Raw genomic sequence first — 26,629 nt, forward strand, 5'->3', positions numbered from 1 at the left:
TTGATATCGCCCGATAAGTTTTTCAATACACTAGGATCAAGATTAGATTTCTTAAGTAATGGTTTAATCACTGCAGATTTGAAACATTTAGGAACAGATCCAGAAGTTAAAGAAAGATTAATAATTTCCAGCACAGTCAGCCCAAGAGTGGGCCACAGGTTCTTAAACAGTTTTGTTGGTATAGGATCAAATAAATAGGTTGTGCTTTTTGTTGACATTACGAGTTTTGTCAGCATGCCTAGTGAGATACTATCAAATTCTGTAAATATAGGTAATACCTCAGTAGTGGCGCCCACCTCAATAGCAGGCTGTAGTGGCTGGGTTAAGACATGCCGGGATATGTTTAACCTGATGTCTTCTATTTTCTTCCCAAAGTAATCCAGGAAATCTTGTGCTGTAAAAGGAGAGCAAACTACAGGTGGTTGTCCATGAATAAGTGTTGCCACTGTGTCAAACAAGAACTTTGAGTTATGCTTGTTTTTGATGATCAAATCAGAGTAGTAGGTCCGCTTTGTAGCCAATAGTGCATGCTTATAGTCTAAGATAGCATCACGCCATGCAAGGTGAAATACTTCTAATTTTGAACGACACCATTTCCGTTCTAGACCGCTTGCTTTATGCTTGAGATCACGCAGATAATCACTGAATCAAGGTGACTGTGATTTGGGGGAGTGCGATTTTAACACAGGTGGTGCAATCATGTCGAGTGTAGTTTTTAAACTATCCACAGGTCTGTCTACTGACTGGGTATTTGTCAAATGTGAAGCTAAGACATCAGGCAGTCTAGCTTCGAGTTCAGTCTTACTTGAGGAGTTGATGCATCACCGTAATGATATATAAGGTTGTTGTTCCACTAAACACGCCAGCGAAACTATAAACTTAATAAGTGAGTGATCAGACACCACTGATGTAAGAGGCATGATGTCAATATTCGTGTTTAAAGCCGCAGAAGAAAAGCCAGCGAGCCGCGGAGCCAGTGAGGATCACAGAGACGGCTCCCCAGAAACCCTTGGTTTGGGTCTCACTGGTCTGGTGCATTACAGGTGGACAGCAGCCTGGCGCCCAGCGCACAACTACGGAACTGTGCTGTCTATTTTTGGACTGAGTTTAAAAAATGGGACATCTTTAAATGCTGTTGTGAATCTGTGAATTGTAAACCCACACTTCGACAGGACCAGGTGTGGGAGGGCTGGAGGTTTGGACCAAACTCATGACTAAACATGCGCCAACGTGGCGTTATCATGGAGCTATCATGGCACTACGTGGCTTAGTGTGGCTGATGCGAGCCATTCGAGGATCTAATGACAGGTCGGTCGTGGCTCACTAGAGGCTGCTACATGGCACATGCGGGGTACAGAGAGGCACATAGAGGCACCTTCATAGCGGATACGTGATAGAAGAAAACGTGGGTCATTCTTCAAATAATCGCTGACACACCCATGCGTAGCTCCTTCTTCATCCTTCATTATTCGGTGGGACCCAGGCTTAAGTCTCTTGGTGATGTTTGTGTTTTGTTATAATGCAGACAATGTTTTACAGTTCTGTTTTATTAATAACCAAAAAAGAAAAAATGAATGAAACGTTGGGAATGGAATTGGTCACCGGTCACATTCTAATTCTGTGACCATGGGGGAACACTGATGTATGTCCGGCAATTTTCTCAATGTTCCAAAATAAAAATTTGAAAAAAAACAAAAACAAAACACAAACAAAAAACAAAACAAAACAAAAATATTTAAAAGAATTTTTACCAACATTTGTGGTGTATCTTGGAATGAATAATGATAAGTGTCTAGAGTAAAAATACATGGATGACACAAGAAAGTGAAAACACTTATCTTCATTGTGGTCCATTTAAAAGTCAAATGACAAAACAGAAGTAATAATAAAATAAAAAAAATAATGACACTCACTCACTCATCTTCAACCGCTTACTCCAATTAAGGGTCAGGGGCTGCAGGAGCCTATCCCAGCAGCCATAGGGCGTGAGGCAGGGTACACCCTGGACAGGATGCCAGTCTGTCACAGGGCCACATACACACTCAACAAAAATATAAACGCAACACTTTTGGTTTTGCTCCCATTTTGTATGAGATGAACTCAAAGATCTAAACCTTTTTCCACATACACAATATCACCATTTCCCTCAAATATTGTTCACAAACCAGTCTAAATCTGTGATAGTGAGCACTTCTCCTTTGCTGAGATAATCCATCCCACCTCACAGGTGTGCCATACCAAGATGCTGATCAGACACCATGATTAGTGCACAGGTGTGCCTTAGACTGTCCACAATAAAAGGCCACTCTGAAAGGTGCAGTTTTGTTTTATTGGGGGGGATACCAGTCAGTATCTGGTGTGATCACCATTTGCCTCAGTGCAACACATCTCCTTCACATAGAGTTGATCAGGTTGTCAATTGTGGCCTGTAGCATGTTGGTCCACTCCTCTTCAATGGCTGTGCGAAGTTGCTGGATATTGGCAGGAACTGGTACACGCTGTCGTATACGCCGGTCCAGAGCATCCCAAACATGCTCAATGGGTGACATATCCGGTGAGTATGCCGGCCATGCAAGAACTGGGACATATTCAGCTTCCAAGAATTGTGTACAGATCCTTGCAACATGGGGCCGTGCATTATCCTGCTGCAACATGAGGTGATGTTCTTGGATGTATGGCACAACAATGGACCTCAGGATCTCGTCACGGTATCTCTGTGCATTCAAAATGCCATCAATAAAATGCACGTGTTCTTCATCCATAACAGACGCCTGCCCATACCATAACCCCACCTCCAACATGGGCCACTCGATCCACAACATTGATATCAGAAAACCGCTCACCCACACGACGCCACACACGATGTCTGCCATCTGCCCTGGACAGTGTGAACCGGGATTCTTCCGTGAAGAGAACACCTCTCCAACGTGTCAAACGCCAGCAAATGTGAGCATTTGCCCACTCAAGGCGGTTACGATGACGAACTGGAGTCAGGTCGAGACCCCAATGAGGACGACGAGCATGCAGATGAGCTTCGCTGAGCATGCTCCCTCAAAATCTTGCAACATCTGTGGCATTGTGCTGTGTGATAAAACTGCACCTTTCAGAGTGGCCTTTTATTGTGGGCAGTCTAAGGCACACCTGTGCAATAATCATGGTGTCTAATCAGCATCTTGATATGGCACACCTGTGAGGTGGGATTGATTATCTCAGCAAAGGAGAAGTGCTCACTATCACAGATTTAGACTGGTTTGTGAACAATATTTGAGGGAAATGGTGATATTGTGTATGTGGAAAAAGTTTTAGATCTTTGAGTTCATCTCATACAAAATGGGAGCAAAACCAAAAGTGTTGCGTTTATATTTTTGTTGAGTGTAGATAAACAAACACATTCACACCCACGCCTATCGACAACTTAATATTCCCAATTCACCTGACCTGCATGTCTTTTAGATGTGGGAGAAGGCCGGAGCACTCGGAGGAAAACCACGCAAACACGGGAAGAACATACAAACTCCACACAGAAAGGCCACAGGTGGGACTCGATCCCAAGACCTTCTTGCTGTGAGGCAACAGTGCTAATCACTAATCCACCGTGGTGTCCATAATAATACCGATAATAATAACAGTAATAATAATAAAAGTGTGTCTATATCTGATAACAAGAACCTAAACAATTTATACAGTAGTGCTCAGAATAATAGTAGTGCTATGTGACTAAAAAGATTAATCCAGGTTTTGAGTATATTTCTTATTGTTACATGGGAAACAAGGTACCAGTAGATTCAGTAGATTCTCACAAATCCAACAAGACCAAGCATTCATGACATGCACACTCTTAAGGCTATGAAATTGGGCTATTAGTAAAAAAAAAAGTAGAAAAGGGGGTGTTCACAATAATAGTAGCATCTGCTGTTGACGCTACAAACTCAAAACTATTATGTTCAAACTGCTTTTTTTTAGCAATCCTGTTAATCACTAAACTAGTATTTAGTTGTATAACCACAGTTTTTTATGAATTCTTCACATCTGCGAGGCATTAATTTTGTTGGTTTGGAACCAAGATTTTGCTCATTTACTAGTGTGCTTGGGGTCATTGTCTTGTTGAAACACCCATTTCAAGGGCATGTCCTCTTCAGCATAAGGCAACATGACCTCTTCAAGTATTCTGACATATCCAAACTAATCCATGATACCTGGTATGCGATATATAGGCCCAACACCATAGTAGGAGAAACATGCCCATATCATGATGCTTGCACCACCATGCTTCACTGTGTTCACTGTGAACTGTGGCTTGAATTCAGAGTTTGCGGGTCGTCTCACAAACTGTCTGCGGCCCTTGGACCCAAAAAGAACAATTTTACTCTCATCAGTCCACAAAATATTCCTCCATTTCTCTTTAGGCCAGTTGATGTGTTCTTTGGCAAATTGTAACCTCTTCTGCACATGTCTTTTATTTAACAGAGGGACTTTGTGGGGGATTCTTGCAAATAAATTAGCTTCACACAGGCATCTTCTAACTGTCACAGCACTTACAGGTAACTCCAGACTGGCTTTGATCATCCTGGAGCTGATCAATGGGTGAGCCTTTGCCATTCTGATTATTCTTCTATCCATTTTGATGGCTGTTTTCCCTTTTCTTCCACGCGTCTGTTTTTTTTTTTTGTCCATTTTAAAGCATTGGAGATCATTGTAGATGAACAGCCTATAATTTTTTGCACCTGCGTAGAAGTTGTCCCCTCTCCAATCAACTTTTTAATCAAACTACGCTGTTCTTCTGAACAATGTCTTGAACGTCCCATTTTCCTCAGGCTTTCAAAGAGAAAAGCATGTTCAACAGGTGCTGGCTTCATCCTGATTCACACCTGTTTGTTCCACAAAATTCAGTAACTCACTGACTGAATGCCACACTACTATTATTGTGAACACCCCCTTTTCTACTTTTCTTTACTAACAGCCCAATTTCATAGCCTTAAGAGTGTGCATATCATGAATGCTTGGTCTTGTTGGATTTGTGAGAATCTACTGAAACTACTGCTTGGTCTTGTTGGATTTGTGAAAATCTACTGAATCTACTGGTACCTTGTTTACCATGTAACAATAAGAAATATACTCAAAACCTGGATTAATCTTTTTAGTCACATAGCACTACTATTATTCTGAACACTACTGTAAATACAATTACATAATTAACAGGAAATAAAAGGTTTGAGTTCTTCCTCTGAAAACCGTTGAGGTCTAAGGTTCTACAATCATTCTGGACTCACATGCCATTCCAACTCATTACAGAAACTGCATAATTTATTGCCACCCATGAAAAATGTCAGCTACCTCTTTTCTAAACACTACCCAATGTACAGCACATGGATCACCACAGGCAATGCAATAGTTTATATTATCTTTCACTGAACAAATCTCATTAATGCAAATTAATTACAGCATTCATGTAAAAATTAAAACTTGCAAATTGTTGTCATTAACATAAATTGAGATGAGCTACACCTTCAAATAACAATACAGTTACCTTCATTTTCCCATCATTTCCGTCTGACTTCTCCTGCCTTACGGGAATACAAGGTTCAACCTCATAATCCTCACATGCGGGATCACATTCATTAACCAGTCTTTGGGGACTGCAATGCCTTGAAATTTTTCACATGGCATTTGTTTGATATGCAGTGAAATTATTGTACTGTAGTAATAACAGACCATAAAAGCATAACTACTGTTCTTCCGCAAGAAGAACTGAAAAAAATTGCACTCTTGGGGATAAAACAGGGAAACTGGCAGGCAGTTTTTGTTCAGACAGGATGTTTGTTTAAAAGAGAAGTAGAGAGTCTATATGGGTGAGCCATGCATACAGTGATCCTGGGAAATCTGGGATTTGACAAAATAAAAATAAAAAATTCTCTTAGCAGTTGCAGCTCAAACCCAAGAGACACCTGAGGCTAGCTCCCCCAGCAAAAAACATCTGTTCCAATACGGCCAACTGTAACAATAACTTTAATATGCATATACAAGTCTAGCAGAATTACCTCAATAATGCTTCTCATTCTACAGTATCGAATGCTCAAATTATAAATATACAGACAAGCAACAAATTAAAAAGGAAAAAAAACTGCATGAGGGGCACCTGAGTGGCTTGAAGAGTATAAAGTTGTTGTGAATCACTTGCTATGACCTTCACAGTGACCATATCGCAATACGGAGATTTGGGACTGAGCTGTTGGACAACGTACAACTCCACTATCATCAAGACACTAAATAAAGGTGTTCCATTACTGCAGTAGAGTTCTAGAGACTTGTAGGATCAATGTCAAGGAACAGCACAGACCTTCTTGGAGTTGACTAAGGTGCTTTATATTGGTTTTTCCTTTGAAGTGTTCCACATCTGTAATAAACCAAACTGTTTAAAAACAAACAAAAAACTTCACTTTCTGTGTTTCAACAAAAAGTGAAGCTGCCCTCATAACACCATTGTAACAAATTTTGCAGTTTTATATTTTAAGCTGAACTGTCTTGATTTAGAAGTTTGCTAGGCATTACCATACTAACAATTGGAAAATGTGTCCAGATTTAGCCACGTCCATCCACCTCCTTCCCAGCTGTTGCCATTTCACCATGCTGTTGATTACCGTATCAGCTGACAGCATCTTATCAGCAGCTGCCAATTATAACATGGGAATGTTATCAGCAATAGGCAGTTAGAACCACCAAAGTTATGAGGAATGTCAACTGGCCCGCGAACCTGCCAGGGATCTTATTTGGCCTCACCTCTTATCAGTATCATACTGCAGCCTAGCACCAAATTAACGACTGACACAAAGACTGGGAGACACATCCCTACTTGAAAACGGCAACAGTTTGTTTCCCCAAGGACAATTCCTAAATTCTGTATGACTAGAAGACTGACACTTCTTTCCTTTCCCTCACATCATTTTTCTTTGGAAAACACAGAGGACACTGGGCTGTTCTTCAGTGATAAATCTCAATATTATACTGCTTATAACAGACATTTCGAGTAATCGATATTCTCTTTCCTTATGAATGCCATACTATTTCACATATATTTGTGGGAGTTTCCTTATCTGATCTATGTGTCTGAACAGAGGACAGGGAGGCGGGTGTTCATTTAGTACTGAATCTAAAATCAAGTTTCCACTTTGGTATAGCCATGTTTATCTTCTGATTTAGAATGTACAAAGTAAAAATGACACGGTGGCTTCGTGGTTAGTACTGATGCATTACAATGTTTAACGTGTGAGTAGCAATGTCATCGAGCTAATTCTATGTTACAATTATTAGAGTTAAGAGTAGAACAGAGTTGACTGCTACGGTGGGCGCCAACAGAACAGCACAGGCCCCAAGTAACTGTGGTCGTCAAAAAGAACATTTCTGTCATGACATCTACTGCATCATTGGTTATGAAATCTAATGGCAAAACAGGTCAGTATGGCCTTGCTTTTAAGATATTGCATTATTGTATATGCTGACCTCCACAGAGTCATTGAGCACGGAATCAATAACAGTCTGATGCATCCTCGAGTAAAGCTTTCAGAATGGAGGTCAGGGCTTTTATTTTAATGGCCCATAAAGGTGGATGACTGGAGCCATGAGCGATACCTGTTGTGGCCGCATTCTGACTTGTGGCACAAAAGATAAAAAAATTGCTGATAAAATACATTTTCAACTCGCATTGTGCAGTAAATCTTTTTTGCCCAATCTTTTCGCATTGTCTAATTGCATCTAATTTTCATGCAATACTGAAATCAACATAATCTCACTCAAACACGTTATTTTCATCATTCCAGTGAACAGGTAAAAAATCTGATTAGTTAATTATGAAAACACTTGTTACCTGAGCTGTATTATATATTCATTCACTGCATTTGAGAGGGCACATAGCTCGACTTTTCCAAAGCAAAGCAATACAGACTAATCAATTAATTAATTAGTAATTTTCATTATGCACATTTCCAAAGCAGAACTAATAAGCAGCCAGTAAAGTGGATTCACTTACAGTAAAAACAAGGCTCACTTAAAGGACAATGTAAATAATTCAGCAGACAAATAAACTCTGCACTATCTAACAAAGTGCTACCTTTGAGAGATAGGAAGGAATCTAGATTTAAAGAAAAGAAATACCAGCGGTAAAAATCTTTCACTGTATTCAATTTGCCACTGAATCCTTAAAACCCAGGCTTTTTCTGCTCCCACAAAAAGACGAAATTGTGGATTTTGTAAAAAAAAAAAAAAAGGAAAATAGGCATAAAACAGTTGATGTAAAGAGTAACGATACAGCTCTCTGTCTGTCTTTCAAAGATAGGTAGAAATGTAATCGCAACGTCGCCTTTCAAATTACTTTTTTTGCACTGAAATAGTTTTGACATAATGCATTTATTTTACAAGTACAGAATATAATATACACTCCCATTCTCCTGTCATATCTTTAATGGATTATGAATTGAGGCTTTTGGGATGCACTGTGGCTTTGAGATGACAAACAATTTATTCAATATTAAAACATTTGTTTATATATATATATATATATATATATATATATATATATATACACACACAGTGAGGAAAATAAGTATTTGAACACCCTGCGATTTTGCAAGTTCTCCCACTTAGAAATCATGGAGGGGTCAGAAATTTTCATCTTAGGTGCATGTCCACTGGGAGACATAATCCAATAAATAAATAAATAAATAATCCGGAAATCACAATGTATGATTTTTTTTTTTATAATTGATTTGCATGTTACTGCTGCAAATAAGTATTTCAACACCTGCCAATCAGCAAAAATTCTGGCCCTCAAAGACATGTTAGTCCGCCTCTAAAAAGTCCACCTCCACTCCACTTACTATTCTAAATTAGAAGCACCTATCTGAGGTCGTTAGCTGCATAAAGACACCTGTCCACCCCACATAATAAGTAAGACTCCAACTACTAACATGGCTAAGACCAAAGAGCTGTCCAAAGACACCAGAGACAAAATTGTAGACCTCCACAAGGCTGGAAAGGGCTATGGGGCAATTGCCAAGTAGCTTGGTGAAAAAAGATCAACTGTTGGAGCAATTATTAGAAAACGGAAGAAGCTAAACATGACTGTCAATCTCCCACGGACTGGGGCTCCATGCAAAATCCCACCTCGTGGTGTATCAATGATCCTAAGAAAGGTGAGGAATCAGCCCAGAACTGCATGGGAGGAGCTGGTCAATGACCTGAAGAGAGCTGGCACCACTGTTCCCAAGGTTACTGTGGGTAATACACTAAGACGTCATGGGTTAAAATCATGCATGGCATGGAAGGTTCCCCTGCTTAAATCAGCACACGTCCAGGTCCGTCTTAAGTTTGCCCATGACCATTTGGATGATCCAGGGGAGTCATGGGAGAAAGTAATGTGGTCAGATGAGACCAAAATAGAACTTTTTGGTCTTAATTCCACTTGCCGTGTTTGGAGGAAGAAGAATACTGAGTACCATCCCAAAAACACCGTCCTTACTGTGAAGCATGGGGGTGGAAGCATCATGCTTTGGGGGTGTTTTTCTGCACATGGGACAGGACGACTGCACTGTATTAAGGAGAGGATGAGCGGGGCCATGTATTGCGAGATTTTGGGGAACAACCTCCTTCCCTCAGTTAGAGCATTGAAGATGGGTCGTGGATGGGTCTTCCAACATGACAATGACCCGAAGCGCACAGCCAGGATAACCAAGGAGTGGCTCCCAGAGCTGCACTGTCAGATCAGTTAGTGGAGCGGAGCCTTGTCCCCCCACCCTTCCAAACCGGTTCTCTGTCTTGGCGCAAAAAGTCACAGCAACTCATTAACGTCTCATTTACCACAGACTCCATCTGAACCTGGCTGCACACAATGAAATTTAGAAAAAGGTAAAATTACTCAGTTCTCTGTGTGGAGCAGAGACACAGTGCGCACGCTGGATGACACGCATGGCAATATTTCCATGTAACACTTCGGGGGGGGTTGGCTGGCATTTACGGTACGTATTTAATTAAAAGTTAAAAAAATGTTTCTGTCTGACATCTTTCTGTGTAAATATCTCATGTTACAATGTGGTGACCCACGGCTTACAGACAAGTGTGGCCTATTTATGTACAATTTCTTTTTTCTTTTTAAAACTGGTGGGTGCGGCTAATATTCAGGTGCGTGCTATAGTCCAGAAATTATGGTAGTTTTTGAGCTACTGCATGTCTTCAGAAATATTACAGGATCACTTTGTCTGAAGAAATTCAATGTGCATTCCTGTCACAGTTACCACTGCTTTTTATCAACTATGGGAATCTATACTGGACAATAAGTGTGATCATGCACATCATTTAATGGACAAAAAGACATTCACACAAACATTTTGTTACAGTGCTTCATATTTAGTCCTACCATCACCTTTTATTTCTACATTACAACCCATACTTATGGCATGAAAAAGTTTATGCAAAAATTAAAATTTTCATACGCCATTAAAAAAAAGAATTAATGTGTCTCAATACTAATGTTTCCAGTATTAGATCCTCTAAACTCACGGTGAGTGAATACAAATGGCTACAATGTGATATAAAAAAAACAAAACAAAAACAAACAAACACTAAACAAGAGAATGCACAAGTATGGACACCTTTCAATATAACGTTTCCAAGTTACTTAACAGGTCTGAGTTTATTTACAACAATAGTTACATACTACAAACAGTATGGTACTGTACTGGAAATCTTTCCACAGTGATAGTGAAAGAAAACGAGTGAGGGAAGCCTCACCACTTATACCGCTTCATCATGAAGTGGCACAGAGAAGCATTTCGCCGAGAGTTGCTCCGTTTAAAAGATTCTTCAGTTTCACTCCATCAAAGTATCAAAGGTGTGACGAGTGACACAACAGTCAAAAGTTGGACTATGCATGCCCCCCCCCCCCCCAAAAAAAAACGGCCCAATTGCAGCCACAGATGTGTGTGTGTGTGTGTGTGTATATACGAGGTCTGTTAGAAAAGTATCCGACCTTTTTATTTTTTTCAAAAATTATATGGATTTGATTCATGTGCGCTTGCATCAGACAAGCTTGAACCTTCGTGCGCATGCGTGAGTTTTTTCACGCCTGTCGGTTGCGTCATTCGCCTGTGGGCAGGCTTTGAGTGAGCACTGGTCCACCCCCCTCGTCGGATTTTTATTGTTTAGGAATGGCGGAGCGACTGCCGCTTTGTTCCACTGGTTGTCTGGTAGAGTTTCTGTTTCTGCCAGACAGCCAGATGGAAACCTTTTGGAAGATTCAGATGGCTTTCGGTGAAGATTCTATTGGTATCACATGGATTAAGGACCATTAAAACTGGATTAAAAATGGCCCACGGCACCGCGCCCCGAGCGGCCATCGACAGGCTGGAACGAGCAGATCACTTCCAAATTTAAGGCTCTGTTGATGCAGGACGTCGTGTGACTAGCAGAGAAGTTTCAGAAGAGGTCGGGATCAGCACTTCATCGGCACATTCCACTGTTAAAGGAGATTTTGTAATGAAAGACGTGCGGACGGATTCGCGCGTCGGGACGCAGCCGCTCACAGCCGCTGGACAAACAACACCTCCGTGTTGAAAGTCTCACAGGACAAGTTGGAACATGCCCAGCTGTTAAACAATTTCTCGGATACTCACTCGACTGAAAAGCCACCGAAAGCCGTCTGAATCTTAAGAATGGTTTCCAACACAGAGGTGTTTTTTTGTTGAGCGTTTTTTTTTGTTGCGAAATCCTCCGCATGTCTTTCATTACAAAATCTCCTGTAACAGTGGAATGTGCTGCAAAAATGCTATGTCCAGCTCTCTTGCCATTTCTGTGGTAGTCACACGATGTCCCGGATCAACACACTGTTCAGTTTAGAAATAATCTGGTCGTTCCAGCCTGTCGATGGCCGCTTGGTGCGCCGCACGCCCTCCGCCACTGTGGGCCGTCTTTAAAAAGGTTTTAACACTCCTTAATCCATGTGACGCCGACAGAATCTTCACCGAAATCCATCTGAATCTTTCGAATGGTTTCCAACTGGCTGTCTCTAACAGTTTCTGAAAAAAAAAATTCATGGAGCAAAGCGGCAGCCTCTCAGCCATTTCCCTGTCAATAAAAATCCGATGAGGGGTGTGGTCCAGTGCTCACTCAAAGCCTGCCCACAGGTGAATGACGCAACCGACAGGCGTGAAAAAACTCACGCATGCGCACAAAGGTTCAAGCTTGTCTTGTCGCTCATGGTGCGGCACAAAACCACCTCCGTGTTGGTCTCACAGGACAGCTGTTGGTGGGTTTTCAGTCGTGTGACTAACCGAGAAATTGTGGATGAGCCTGGACATGCCACAACATGTCCTGTGAGGTTTCATCACGGCGTTGCTTTGCACCATGCGGCACCGCCGTGACACGCGGAATTCCTCCGCTCCTCTTTCCATGACAAAAACTCCTGTAACAGTGGAATGTGCCATTAATTTACAAACTGGACGTTGTGTTTTATCCGGGACGTCCTCTGACTAGCACAGGAATTGCGGAAGACGTGGACATCAGCACTTTTTCGGCACATTGAGACAGACGTGCGGAGGAATTCCGCGCATCGCGGTGGAGCCGCATGGCACAAAGCAACGCTGTGATGAAGCCTCACAGGACATGTTCTGGCATGTCCAGGCTCATCCACAATTTCTCGGTTAGTCACACGACTGAAAACCCACCGACAGCCATCTGAAAGCCATCTCAAAGCCGTCCTGTGAGACCAACATGGAGGTGGTTTTGTGCCGCGCCATGAGCGGCACAGTGGCGCATCCGTCCGCTTTTCTTTCCATGAAAAAAAACTCCCGTAACAGTGGAATGTGCCGAAAAAGTACTGATGTCCACGTCTTCTGCCATTTTTGTGTAAGTCAGACGACGTCCCGGATCAACAAAGCCTTCACGTTGGAAATGATCTGGTTGTTTCAGCGGGGTTTGAGCCTGTCGATCAGCGCTCGGAGTGTGCCGCGCTCTCAGCAGCTGTGGGCGGTCTTTAAACCGGCTGGAGCACTCCTTAATCTGTGTAATCCCCATAAAATCGTCCCTGAAAGCCATTTGAATTTTCCGAATGGTGTCCACCTGGAGGTCTCTCACAGTTTCTGGAAAAAATTGATGCAGCAAAGCTCCAAATCGTTCAGACATTTATTCGCAATAAAAATCCGATGAGAGGGGTGGACCACTGCTCACACAAAGCCTGTTCACAGGTGAATGACGCAACCGACAGGCATGAAAAAACTCACGCATGCGCACGAAGGTTCAAGCTTGGCTGATGCAATCACACGTGATTCAAATCCATATGGTTTTTGAAAAAAATAAAAAGGTCGGATACTTTTCTAACAGACCTCGTATACTTAATGCCTCTGAAATTGGAGGGACTGTGTATAATAAAGGATGTAATTGCTGAATGTTTAATGTAAGTTTGTTTTGTGAAACCTACTTTAATTTAAACCTGAAAGTCGACATGACAAACCTGCACACATATGTATAAAAAGCCATGAAATATACAATATATACATATATACATACACCAATGTATGCATATACAGAAATACTGTAGTTTATAAGAAGCAACAAAATGAAAGATCATTCACCTCTTCTCGTATGAGAGAATGAAGACATTGAATTCAAAACATTCCTTCTGTAACAACAACATCATATATGTAGTAGATATATCTATATGCATGCTGGCCCCAGCCTGCGGGGTAATCCTCAAACCCAGGACCTTGACTGCTTCAGACTATGTGAAGCACTGGTACACCATGACACATTCAGATCTCACTTCCTCAAGCTGTATAACAGTGTTTAGAGGAGTGACACTGTTCAAACATTCGAGTTAACAGTTCTGGAGATCACATCCAGATCCATGTCATTGCTAAAACTGAGCCTGCTAAAAAGTACTGACATCTGTCACTAGGTCTGCAAATGTCCTGTACCAGAGACAGACAAGCAAACAAACTGAAGTGATTACATATACCATCTCCTAGGATGGAGTGAGGTCAATCAAAATAAATGATAGTCTTGAGCCCAAGTATGAAGGCGGAGTGCTTTGACTGACAGATAACATTTTGCGGGGTTACATGCTGAATATCAATTCTACTTCAAATGTTTCCTCTTACTGTTTACATGAAGTGAAGGCCCCTTAATCAAAATTCAGTTCTTTGATGTTTGGATTTGAAAGTACGGGAAAGAAATGTATTGCTTGTTGGTTGCCAACTTAAATTATTAACCAACTGCCATTAAAAAGTAAAATAATAATAATAAAAATCTACATCCGTTTGAAGGTCACATGTTTTATCTGTCACCATGTACACACATTACGGATTACTAAGTGTAGTGACATCTCCCATGTCAAAAACCAAAACCTGGAGGACTGTTAACTGGAATAAAGTTTGTGGCTCAAAAGAACCTTTTTGCAAGAGTTGTAGGACCCAAATGATACACATTCAACAAATTCAAACTCTGTAGAACCACAGAGACAGTTGTTCCAGATCAAGGTCATCGAGATAGACTGGATTCAAGATGGGAAGAACAAACTCGTATCAAGCAGGGAGAGTGAATGCTAATCCTTGATATTCCACAAATAAGAAACAGCAGTGGTTTATTTATTCATTAACTGTGGTCATCTGTCTCGCCTGCCGCTGTAGCTGTACGTCGGGGGTTTTCTACATTACAACTGTACCTTTATTAAACCCAGTGCAGCTAATCTCAGCTGTAAAACCCTGTTACCTAATTATTTATCCATCCTTACGTTTTTATTTGGTTAACATTATGATTTTGATCATTTTAATGGAAATGCAGGTGGGAAAAAAGTAGAAAACCAAGTAGAAAATAAAATTTCTTTGTGTTGATATGGCTGCAGCAGGAAGTGGTGCAGTCATATTGGTAATGTTTGGGGGGGGGGGGGGGGGGTGACTGCTCCCCAGGTGAGGTCAGGAGGACACCACTTATAAAGGCATAGGTAAGTTTCTATCCGGGGATACAAACAACTACAGTGCTGGTCAACTACATTTTCCCTATCCAAGTTTGACATTATTGTGCATCGCCAAAACAAGCATGATTAAAAGAAAGTAAATAAAATAAATTAACCATTCTCATGTGTCCACAAACCACAAAATAATAATCATTTACTGCCATTGAGCACTGAAATGCTACTGAGAAAGACACTGAAACCCAAAGTGCCTCAACTTCAGGGCACGCTGCTTCCACACAGAGTCCACATAAAAACACAAACAATGGCATTCATAATTTAGGCTAATTCTGCTAGCCAACAGACATATACATACATATATATATATACATATACATATATATACACATACATATATACATATATATATATATATAAATAAATAAAACAACTACATTCAATAATCAATTTGAAATGTTTTATGTTTCAATTAAAATTATGTTTATTTACACATCCCATAATTACACTGATTATCTCCAAAGGCTGTAGAAGTGTACAAAAAACAACCCACAAATAGGTATGTAATGTCACAAAGAAAAAAGCCACAGTAATAAATAAAAAGAATAAAATAATCCAGAACACAGAAGGGCAAAACAAAAATAAACTAATCATTAAACCACAAAGAAACACGGTGGGCAAATTATAAGTGTGTGAAACATTTGTCAAGATGTGGGCTCAGTCTGAAGATATGAAATGTGTGCAGAACACCTCTGCCTAAACTAAAAAAAGAGCCTATTTATTAATACTTAGTGCAATTAACTAGTCAATAATTCTTCAATTCTTCAGTTAGTCCTTATTTGACCATTTAGCAGTCAACAAATTTCCAATCCACATCGGTGTCTAATTATAACACACTCTGTAATGCACAAACACATATACCAAAGTGCCTGTGCGTGCAAATGACTGCTCAGTGTTTATGAGAAAACTGGACAGGGCAATACCAATTTGAGTGGCAGGTGTTGTTGCATGGCAACAGTCAGTCTCAGCAGAGCAACATCCTGCTTTGACCTCCAAAGAGTTCAAATAAGCAAAGCCCCAGGACATGGCACGCTAATGAAAAACAACAAACACTGAACAAAGCTGCTTCCAGTGCTTCCAAACAACAGGATTATTCCCCAACTGTCATCACATTTATTTCATCTTGGCAGAGAGGAATCCCAAGGTAAGAAATGCATATCAAAGCTCTTCAAAGTGAAATGGTACATGCAATATGTTGCACGGAAGATACATGCATTTACCATTTGATACCTACAACTGATGTACGCTCAAGGGGGAAAACTATTCCTACCTGGAGTCAGGCTGGATCTCTTCCTCTTCTTGCTACTCTCAGCAGCGTTGTCCAGGGAAGGACACTCTGTCACCAGCGGACCGGTTGAACCATTAGACTGCACTGGGTCGGTGGTTACCTGTTCAAATGGCAGCGTATTGAGTCCTGACAGACAGACAGACAGACAGACAGACAGACACAAAGAAACTGCATTACTGTCTGAAGATGAAACTGACAAATACTTTTCTAGCATTTTTATGCTTTTTGTGTTTGAATCCTATAGATCAGTGGTTTTCAAACTGTGAGGCGTGCTTCAGGGAGGCCACGAGGGATGGGTATCAAGAACCGGTTCTTTCGAGAATCATTAAGAAATTATTCAATCCACCAACCTCAATACCCTTTTTGCTTAATGAGTCCCTTATCGGTCCTTCAGAGCGGCCATTGTTTTGAGGGTGTTTTGTCGGGAAAATTATCATTTCTTTACGTTGATTACAGACCCGCTGCAGGGTCTGTAATCCCAAAACAATGAACCAATGAAGCAGCGGATTGAAACAGTGCTGCAATCCGCTGCTTCATTGGTTCATTGCTTTGCTGCTTTTCAGAAGTGACAAGTCTGCTTCCTAACCCCTCTCATAGACATTTAAAAAAGTCAATCATGAGTCACTTTTGTGTGGATTAACGTCACTAACTGGGACTCTTAATCATCCTCCGTTCTGTTTGCACAGCTCCAAACACTGCGCCACTCTCTAAGTAGGGTTGCGCATGGTGAACCGGTTCTTTTCGGGTATCGTTAAGAATTGATTCGATTCACTGACATCAATAGCCTTTTTGCTTAAAGATTCCTTTATCAGTCCTTCAAGTAGACCTGCATTGAAATAAATGCAGTCAGACCTTTGGACCAATGACATATTTACACATAAGATCCTTCTGAATGTAGTAAAGTAAATCTGCAAGCCCAGATCTGTCATTCAACGGAGAAATCTTCATTTAAAAATGACAAATTTACAGCTAAAGTTTAGCCCTCCACAAAACTGTCATCACATCCGGGACGCTGCCAAGACGTCAGGGAAAAGGTCCTATCCCAGCATGCATTGCGCGCACCAACTGTAATTTGAGGATTTACGTCAGTTTGCATCTGCACCTTTTTCTTGTCTTATATGGAAGGATCTACTTTTTTTAAAACTTCATATTGTCTTGCGGCATGTTTGGTGAGTACAAATTTCTTTTATTTGTGTTTCAAAATTATTTTGGGGGACTTTTTCATACACCCGTTTGATTGAGTGGTGTCGCATTGAAAATCTACTTTCGCCTCCGGTGTTACCGTCGCGGGGTACGGAGGTGGGACCCGCAAAGAATCCAAGTCATTAAAAAGATCTAAACCTCTCTCAGCGGCCACGGAGCTCTGCGGCTCCGATTACCGAGACGTGCGGCGCTGCGGAAAGTCTGTCCTTGCAACAACAGGTGTCACCGGCCGTTCCGCATCAAAACAGCGAGCGTAGTCTCTGGACTTTTGCCAAGTTGGCTGCACCTCCATTCAGTAGACAGGGACGTGGTGCCGACTGCACAGCAGACACGGGGGCGGTGTGAATGGCCCGCTTCGGCGTTTACCGAGCACGCAGACTCAGTAAGCGCAGCGGAGGCAGAGAGCGAGGCGTCGAGGAAGAACATCGCCCGCTGTCGATGACGCTGCTGATCTGAGCATGCAGAGCTGTATCTCACATTCATTGCAGCTTACTTTTGGATGCTGAAACCAGGATGTGTATAACAGTAACATTACTAACAGATAAAATCAATTTCAATGCGGGATCGGACTGAAGGCCGGAGCGCTCCGTCTTCTGCCGGACGTCACTGCAATGACCCGGATGTACAAACAGTTTTCGCTGAGGGCCAAATTTTAGCTGCAGATTTGTCATTTTTAAATGAAGATTTCTCCGCTGAATTACAAATTTGGGCTTGCAGATTTACTTTACTGCATTCATGAGGGTCTTATAAATACATATCAGCTATTTCTTTCTGAGATCTGACCACATTTATTTCAATGCAGGTCTACTTTCAGAGCGGTGGTTGTTTTTGAGGGTGTTTGTCGGGAAAATGATCATTTCTCTACGTTGATTACAGACCCTGCAGCGGCTCTGTAATCAACCGCATCTGCAGCGTAACTCCACTTTGAAGCGTGAACAAATGAAGCAGTGCTTCGATCTGCTGGCTCGCAGGTTCTTTGTTTCGCTACTCTTCAGAAGCAGCAAGTCCACTTCTTAACCCCTCTCAAAGCCATTAAAATATGTCAATCGTGAGTCACTTTTGTGTGGATTAAAGTCACTAACTGGGACTATTGACTTGCTAGAAAGCGAATCGTCCTCTGTTCCAATGGCACAGCTCCAAACACTGCGTGGCTCTCTGCCGAAACACAGTCTGGTCAGAATAAGCGAAATGCGCATCTCAGACCACGTGGTGCATTATGGGTAGGCTAAATTTTTCAGCTACAAACCCACAAGCTATGGCGGCGGAAAGCAGCAAGGAGTGCTGTGATTTGGATCATTTCAACCGCTGGAAAGTTGACGATTTAAAGCGTTTTTGTAAGCTCCGCGGATTGCCTGTTCCAACGTGCGGCAGTGGACAGAAATGGAAAGAAGGAAAAGTTTAAGGATCCAGTGACCAATTTCATATTTATTTACTTTAAGACTTAATAAAATGCTGCTGACATAGAAAACCAGGAAAGCCTACTTTTAGTACACAGGGGATAGAGGTATCGATAAGGGAACCGATAAGGAACCAGATAGATAAGCAGAATTGATAATGGTACTGATATATAAAATCTTATCAATACCCATCCCTACTGCTGAGACACAGTCCGGTCGGAATTAATAACGGTAAAGTGAAATCAAATGAGACCTCTTTCCAAATGTTGTAACACAAACAGACTAAAAAGATTTTCCTCCCAAATTGAGACGTCTGCATTCTTTATGAATTACATTGATGTTGACTTGCAGCACAGCCGCTGAGCTCACCTTAGAGGTATAAAGTTAAATTTGTGCCATTAATGTCTGAAAGGAAATGCTTTTGAGAAAAACTACAGATTTTGTTTATTGCTATTCATGTCCAGAGATCAAGCATCCAGTGACCAATTTCATATTTATTTACTTTAAGACCCAGTAAAGTGTTACTGACATAGAAAGCCTGTAAAGCCTAATTTTAGTACACAGAAAATTCACAAGAGGTATTGATAAGGGAATCGATAAGGAACCGAATTGATAAGCGGAACCGATAGATAAAATCTTATCAATATCCATCCCTGATTATTTATGTTAAAATGTGTTAGTTATGCCAAAGACATTTAAAAACAGCCACAGATGTTTAAATGTTAAAAAAGATGTTTAAAATATGACAAAAGATATAACAGAAGAACAGAAAGTTCTTTAAAAACACATTTAAAATGTTTGACAAGGGTGTAAAATGTGTGAAAGAATGGAAAGTTCTTTAAAAACATGTTTAAAATGTTTACAAAGGTTGCAAAATGTGTAAATGCATAGACAGTTCATTAGAAATGCACAAATACTTTTAAAATGTGTTTAAGATGTGTAAAAGAATAAAAAGAAACACACAAAGATATTGAAATTGTGTGTATGTGTGTGGGGGGGCGCAACTATTCATTTGCTCTCTGAGGGGGAGCTCACTCTCCCACACTTTGAAAACCCCTGCTATAGGTGATTTTAATACAAACAATATAAATGTACTAGCTGCCTGGTAGGAACCGCACAAACATTAGGACCCCTTCACACTAAAGCCCCTTTCACACCGGGCCCATTTGGAGTTGCATCGTGCAGCGTCATGACGACACCACGTGGAAGCAACCCAGTGCCGAGACGATGTAACTCAAAGCCACAACAGCGTAAGGGATGCAACGGACGAAGCGAATCGGATGTCAAAAATTAAACATACATATATACGAGGTCTATTAGAAAAGTATCTGACCTTATTATTTTTTAAAAAAACCATATGGATTTGAATCACGTGTGATTGCGTCAGACAAGCTTGAACCCTCGTGCGCATGCGTGTTTTTTCATGCCTGTCGGTTGCGTCATTCGCCTGTGAGCAGGCTTTGAGAGAGGTGTGGTCCACCCTCTCGGCGGATTTTTATTGCGAATAAATGTCTGAATGATTCGGAGCTTTGCTGCATCAATTTTTTTCCAGAAACTGTGAGAGACCTCCAGGTGGACACCGTTTGAAAAATTAATATGGCTTTCAGGGACGATTTTATGGGGATTATACAGATTAAGGAGTGTTACTGCTGCTTTAAGGACTGCCCACAAGAGTATGATGTTTCCACCCCTATGCTTCACGGTTGGGATGGTTTTCTTGGGGTTGTTCTCATCCTCTAAATATGGTAAGTGGGGTTGATTCCAAAAAGCTCTATTCTGGTCTCATCTGACCACATGACCTTCTCCCATGCCTCCTCTGGATCATCCAGATGGTCACTGGTGAATTTCAAACAGGCCTGGATATGTGCTGGCTTGAGCAGGGGGACCTTGCTGCCCTGCAGGATTTTAAACCATGACAGCATCATGTGTTACTAATGTAATCTTTGTGACTGTGGTCCCAGCTCTCTTCAGGTCATTGACCAGGTCCTCCTGTGTAGTTTTGAGCTTTCTCAGAATCATCCTTACCCCACAGTGACATCTTGCATGGAATACCAGACCAAGGGACAGTCATCTTGGGTTTCTTCCACTTTCTAATAAATAATCATAACAGTTGTTGTCTTCTACCAAGCTGCTTGCCTGTTGTCCTGTAGTCCATCCCAGCCTTGTGCAGGTCTACAGTTTTGTCCCTGGTGTTCTTAGACAGCTCTTTGGTCTTGGCTAGGTTGGAGTGTGATTGACTGAGTGTGTGAACAGGTGTCTTTTACACAGGTAACAAGTTCAAACGGGTGCAATTAATACTATAAAGAGTGCAGAATAAGAGGGCTTCTTAAAGACAAATTAACAGGTCTGTGTGAGCCAGAATTCTTGCTGGTTGGTAGGTGTTCAAATACTTATTTGCAGCAGTAATTTTACAAATAAATTATTAAAAAAATCATACATTGTGATTTCCGAATTTTTTTTTTGATTATGTCTCTCACAGTGGACATGCACCTAAGATGAAAATTTCAGACCCCTCCATGATTTTTAAGTGGGAGAACTTGCAAAATTGCAGGGTGTTCAAATACTTATTTTCCTCACTACACACACACACACACACACACACACACACACGTTTCTCAATACTAATGTTTCCAGTATTATGTACTGAAACATTAGTACATATGTATACAATGTCTGCTCCATTTGGCCAAAGGTGCACACGCATGCACAAAATGTACACAAGCAGACACCATCATATCAAAGCATCACTTCAGTTCCACACATGGAGTCTGCAGCTGCTCACACTGTGTTCCTGCTCGAAAGACACAGTCGCGTGCACAAACCGTTGCACTGGGATCATGCCAGCCTGCCCGTCGGCACGTTTTGTGGTTCGCTCGTATAAGCTGTTTTACCGTGAGTCGCCCTGAGTTGTACTATGTGTGAAGGGGCCCTTAGTGAAGTGTACCCTGATGTCACAGCCAGTACTGAATTCAATGATTTTGCTACACTCATTTGTTAACCACACCTCTCAGAATGATGCTATCCCATTACTAACACAGGTAAAATGATACCTTTAAAAGGCAAATTACACCATTTTTGCAATCTTCTATCTGCAATCTTGGAGTGTTGTTCCTTAGTGGCCGTTTATTTATTTTGCGTTATAATTTCAGGTCTATGTGACCTAGACCGCACATGCAGTATGCTCACTGTCAAGCTTGCTCACCAGGTTTAGATTTATCAGCTGCTGGAACTTGAACAGTCAATTTTGTGATCATGTCAAGCAAAAGAATCTATCGTGTTGTGAAACAAACACGATAAAGTAAAGTGGAACAATTCCTCTCAACTTTCAATCTGTGGTGATACATTTGATAACCAACAACAAAAATGATGTGGAAATGCTCAACAACCATGCAAAAGTGTTACAGTTCTTCAAAAAATGAAATAACTAATTCTTTGTTCTGTGTATAGAATATTGAGCCATTTGGCATCACACAGAGACTCTGGGAATGGAAAAACCTGGTGGCAGACGTGAGTTCAATTCATGGTCAAGATACCTGTCTATGTCATTGGTCAAGACACTTAATCTGCATTGTCCCAGTCCCTCCAGCTGTAAATGGGTACTGTCCTTGGCTAGGGAAGTAACCTGAATTAGACTAGTTTCCCATCCAGGAGGAGCCAGACACCCATCCGCTTCATCCTACAGAATCTAGGGATAAACCCTGGCACCAAAGCCTCATGCCTACATAGGACTTACTACTTCTTCTCCTGGATTAATACATAGTTCAAACTAAAATTCAAGCTTCTTTAATATTTTATAAGTTCTGTCTAATCCTGTCTGAGTGCATTCAAATATACAAAGTGTTTTATAGGATTTACAATGAAAATTCTCTTGTTGCTGTGACACACTATAAAACTACCCAGTATCCCCAAACAAATACCTCTTACCATCTCATCTGCATAATTTTATAAGGACAACGCTGCAATGCATTTTTTTTTTTCTGTACCTAAAGAGATGTGGATTTGTCAACGGTGCTACAAATAATCAACATTCATGAAAAATTCATAACACAATTTTCCCTCTCCCTCCATGGCACAACCTAGAAACCCTGCATTAATGCGTCTTCAGAGGTCAGACCGATACTTATTTATTCTCAAACTAAAGCTCAAAACAGCACTATCTAACTGTAATCCTTAAGATATCTACATTCTAAAAATCCTGTTCATGAACAATGCCTGACTGTGGTGTGCAATTCTAAATCACCATTTTCACAGAAGTATGTGATTCTGCAATGCTTTGTTTTTGTACAGCCATCATTAGATCAAGAAATTATGCCTTAAATGTGCTTACATTTTCCATCAATTCAGTGAACACAAAGAGTGATCAATAAACAGATAAAATCCTCACGCAAAGAAAGACAATGAAAAATGTTAACTCTATTGTAGGAAAAAAGAACGAGTGAAGGGCCTTTCACACTGAACGCGTCAGAAGTGTCAAAAATTGGTCTAAAAAGCATTATTTTCAATGAGACGCGTTGCTTTTTAGACGCGTCAGAAGCATCGCGTCAAAAGCCGAGCTAAAATGACGCTTCTGACGGGAGCGCGCACTGCCGCTTGTCGGCAGGCTGACAGAGTCAAAGTTCAATCCAATCCAACTTTCGACACTCTGAGCTGTGACGTACCTTCGCGTTGTCCAGTAGGAATGATGCGTCGGGCCAAAACACAGAAGACGAGTGGCAGAAACCACTGATCTCTACAAAATGGATCGGTGGAAACCACTGATCTCTACAAAATGGATCGGTGTAGAAACCACTGATCTGTACAAAACATTAACGTGTGACAAGACTGCTCATTTATAGAGCAGTTTTCTGAAGAAAAATCATTGGAAATGTTTTTTTTGTTGTTTGTTACCTCAAAATTTCTGATTACTGTTAAAAAAAAAGTTTAGAACACTTGTAATTAAAATAGCTAAATAAATCAATAAATGGTTCTTTAGAAACCTTTCATCTGTAAATTAAAACCACCTGTTATTTCAGATTAGATAATTTCTTGTTTTACATAAGGAACCAAATATAATAAATAAAATAAAATAAATAAAATAAACAAATAAAATAACATGGAAACTTGTACATTTTTTAAAGTCTGGTAGATTATTTATATCTCATTTCAACCAGAAAAAGACACTAAATAAATACAAATGTGTATTATAAATGGAGGAAATAAACAGGAAATAATTTAACAATGACTGCAGTGTGATTGAAAAGTAGGATTTCTGTGATATAAACCTCATGATGAATTTTTTTTATATAGTCATTTAAACTTGTAATTTTGTCAAAATATGTAATTGCCTTTAATGTTGTTATCAGGACAGAGTCATTTCTAAAATATGAATTTGAGCACAATAAGTGGAGAGCTTCTACCTGTGCAAATATCTTTGGACTTTGATTCGTGGACATTTTTAATGATCCGTTCATTTATTGCTAAAATTAAAAATGAAACAGCTTTTTAAAAAAATAATAAAATAGTTGCTGTTGAAAGAGCCTTTTATTTAGAAGCAGGTGATGTTCTACTGGATTCTCGGGACCAGATGAAGGTCTCTTCTGCAGCTTTGAACTCTGGTGGTGTTGTTGAAGACACTTTTGTCCTATTTTGAAGAGCAGAGATGTTTTCTTTCGATTGGACTTTGTGTTCAGCTCATCAATGGACGTTTGGTTGTCTGCACAGCAAATGTTCCTGATTGGGACAAATAAAAATATTTTTTTAAATATAAAGAAACATTAAACAGTTTATGCTGTTGCGGTTCGATCGATATCCCACCAAGTCATCAGTCCTCCCTCGGTCTGCGTCACTCTGTAAAGTAGAATCGTTCTACTGCTGTTTTTTTTAAAGCTTTTTTGTGGTTCAGGCGACCCAAATTCAAGATGGCGATCACTGAACTTTTTTCAGATTGTGGAAACAGCCAGAGTGTGAAGTAGCCGCAATCTCCGCCCCCTTGCCGCTTCTGAAGCGACGCGTCTGACGTCACGACGCGTTGGAACGCATCGGCCTGATGCGCTAGGGGGAGTTAATGCGTCGCGCTAAAGCTTGCAGTGTGAAAGGCCCTTGAGGCAGCAAAACTGACCTCTCCAATTCCAAAGTTTAACCTGTTACATAATTTTGAAAGATTATTAAAAGATACAATAGAGCCAGTGGTCTACAAACTCATCTTTCTGTGTATCAAAGGCACACATTCATGATTTTACGCAAGCAGCTGTATTTTTCATATTGTACGTCGTAATACAGTCCTCTCTGTTTTCTACAAACAGAGCACTGAGGTTGTAAACAAAAACCAAAGTGTCTCAAAGTAGAGACAAAGACTTCACCTTCAATCCACACAAAACACTTTATTAAATAAGAGATTTTGTGGGTGAGATTTGTTAGATTTATGCACATTATTTGTGCATTTGCAGCAGAGTTTTTCTAAGTACTGTCGACCTTCACTCTGAGCTCAAACACACAAACTTTGATCTCTGCTGAATTTCAACAGCAACCATCTGTCAGTTATTTAAAAATGGTTCACAGCCTTCAGAGTGAAATTATACTGATATTCACATTACAGTCACCAGTAAGCAGTTACATTTAAACAAGATGTAGTCATGTTGTAGTCAGCTTGCTTGCCATCGGTCACCACTCTAGTTATGCCTAAATAAGCCACAAGGAATGTAATGGTAGAGTGTCACATTCAAATTGTATTTACTTGTAATGAAAGAGACAGACAGAGCCACTTTAAATGGTACTTATTTATAGCTACTCAGTCAGGCATATCCCCTTGCAATCTTTCAGAGACTGTCTGTGACTATGACTAAATGAAACTTGGTAGAAAGCCCATGTTGGTGGACACTGGACGGCAGTCACAAGATGGTTTTCGGTCAAAGGGAGAAAGTTGACTAAAAGAACACATGGAAACAGAAAATGCAAAAAATTATTGGCACACAGCTACTTCTTAAATTCAACTAACTTTTGTTGGTTGTGTAGAGCAGGTAGCTGACAAAAGAAGGAGCTTGCCTGCCAATATGTACACTGTGGTTACAATTCCACTCATGCTCCCCGTCTGTGTCCTTGGACAAGACATTTAATCTACACTGTCTCAGTCCACGCAGCTGAAAATGGGTAGTGGCTTTGGCTGGGGAGGCATCCCATCTGGGGAGAGTCATAGACTCTCATTCACTTGATGCTCTCAAAACGGAGATAAGCACCAGCACCAATTTTTTTTCCAAGCCCATACTGGAAAGTTAGCTTGTACCAAAATTGACAAGTCTACATTCACAACTCCTTTTAATGTAGTAACACTACCTGTTGAAACAGTACCAGAATTTCAGACCAAAATGGGCTTTCCTTTTCCAGCTCATCTGCAACCCTCACTCCTCCATATAGAGTAGAAGGAACACCAGTTGGAGCCCTTTAGCAGCTAAAAAGACTACAGCTTTAAAAAGTGATTGTAGTATGTTTATTGTAGTTAAACAGTGTTCTTGGTCAAAAGCCATTTTAGCCTCGTAACGTAGCTTCTCGGGTCAGGGTAGTTGCTAACGTTCGCCATCTTGAATACACAGAGATATGTTTAGTGAAAGAGAGGGAGGTTACAATTTAAGAAGGAAATATAATTTAAAAAACAGTGTGCTCGTACAACAATGAAACAAATGTGCCTTACGAGACATGGGGTGGATTTATGGAATAACCTAACTGAGGACATCAAAGTGTGTACTACATTACATCAAT

The 26,629-nt window shown here is 40.7% G+C and overlaps 1 protein-coding gene across 3 annotated transcripts in view; it reads right to left on the reverse strand.

Annotated features, from left to right (window-relative positions):
* LOC117520585 (ecto-NOX disulfide-thiol exchanger 2-like) overlaps positions 1-26,629 on the reverse strand; it is a 260,220-nt gene that overhangs the window by 121,666 nt on the left and 111,925 nt on the right. For all 3 annotated transcript variants that reach the window (XM_034181900.1, XM_034181899.1, XM_034181898.1), the window contains exon 2: positions 16,281-16,424. Coding sequence is in view for 2 of the 3 variants with exons in the window: in XM_034181899.1 (XP_034037790.1) it covers positions 16,281-16,424 (144 nt within the window). In the remaining variant the exon portion in view is untranslated. The remainder of the gene's footprint in view (positions 1-16,280; positions 16,425-26,629) is intronic.

This window comes from Thalassophryne amazonica, chromosome 11 (genome assembly GCF_902500255.1).
Source record: "Thalassophryne amazonica chromosome 11, fThaAma1.1, whole genome shotgun sequence".
Lineage (NCBI taxonomy): Eukaryota > Metazoa > Chordata > Actinopteri > Batrachoidiformes > Batrachoididae > Thalassophryne > Thalassophryne amazonica.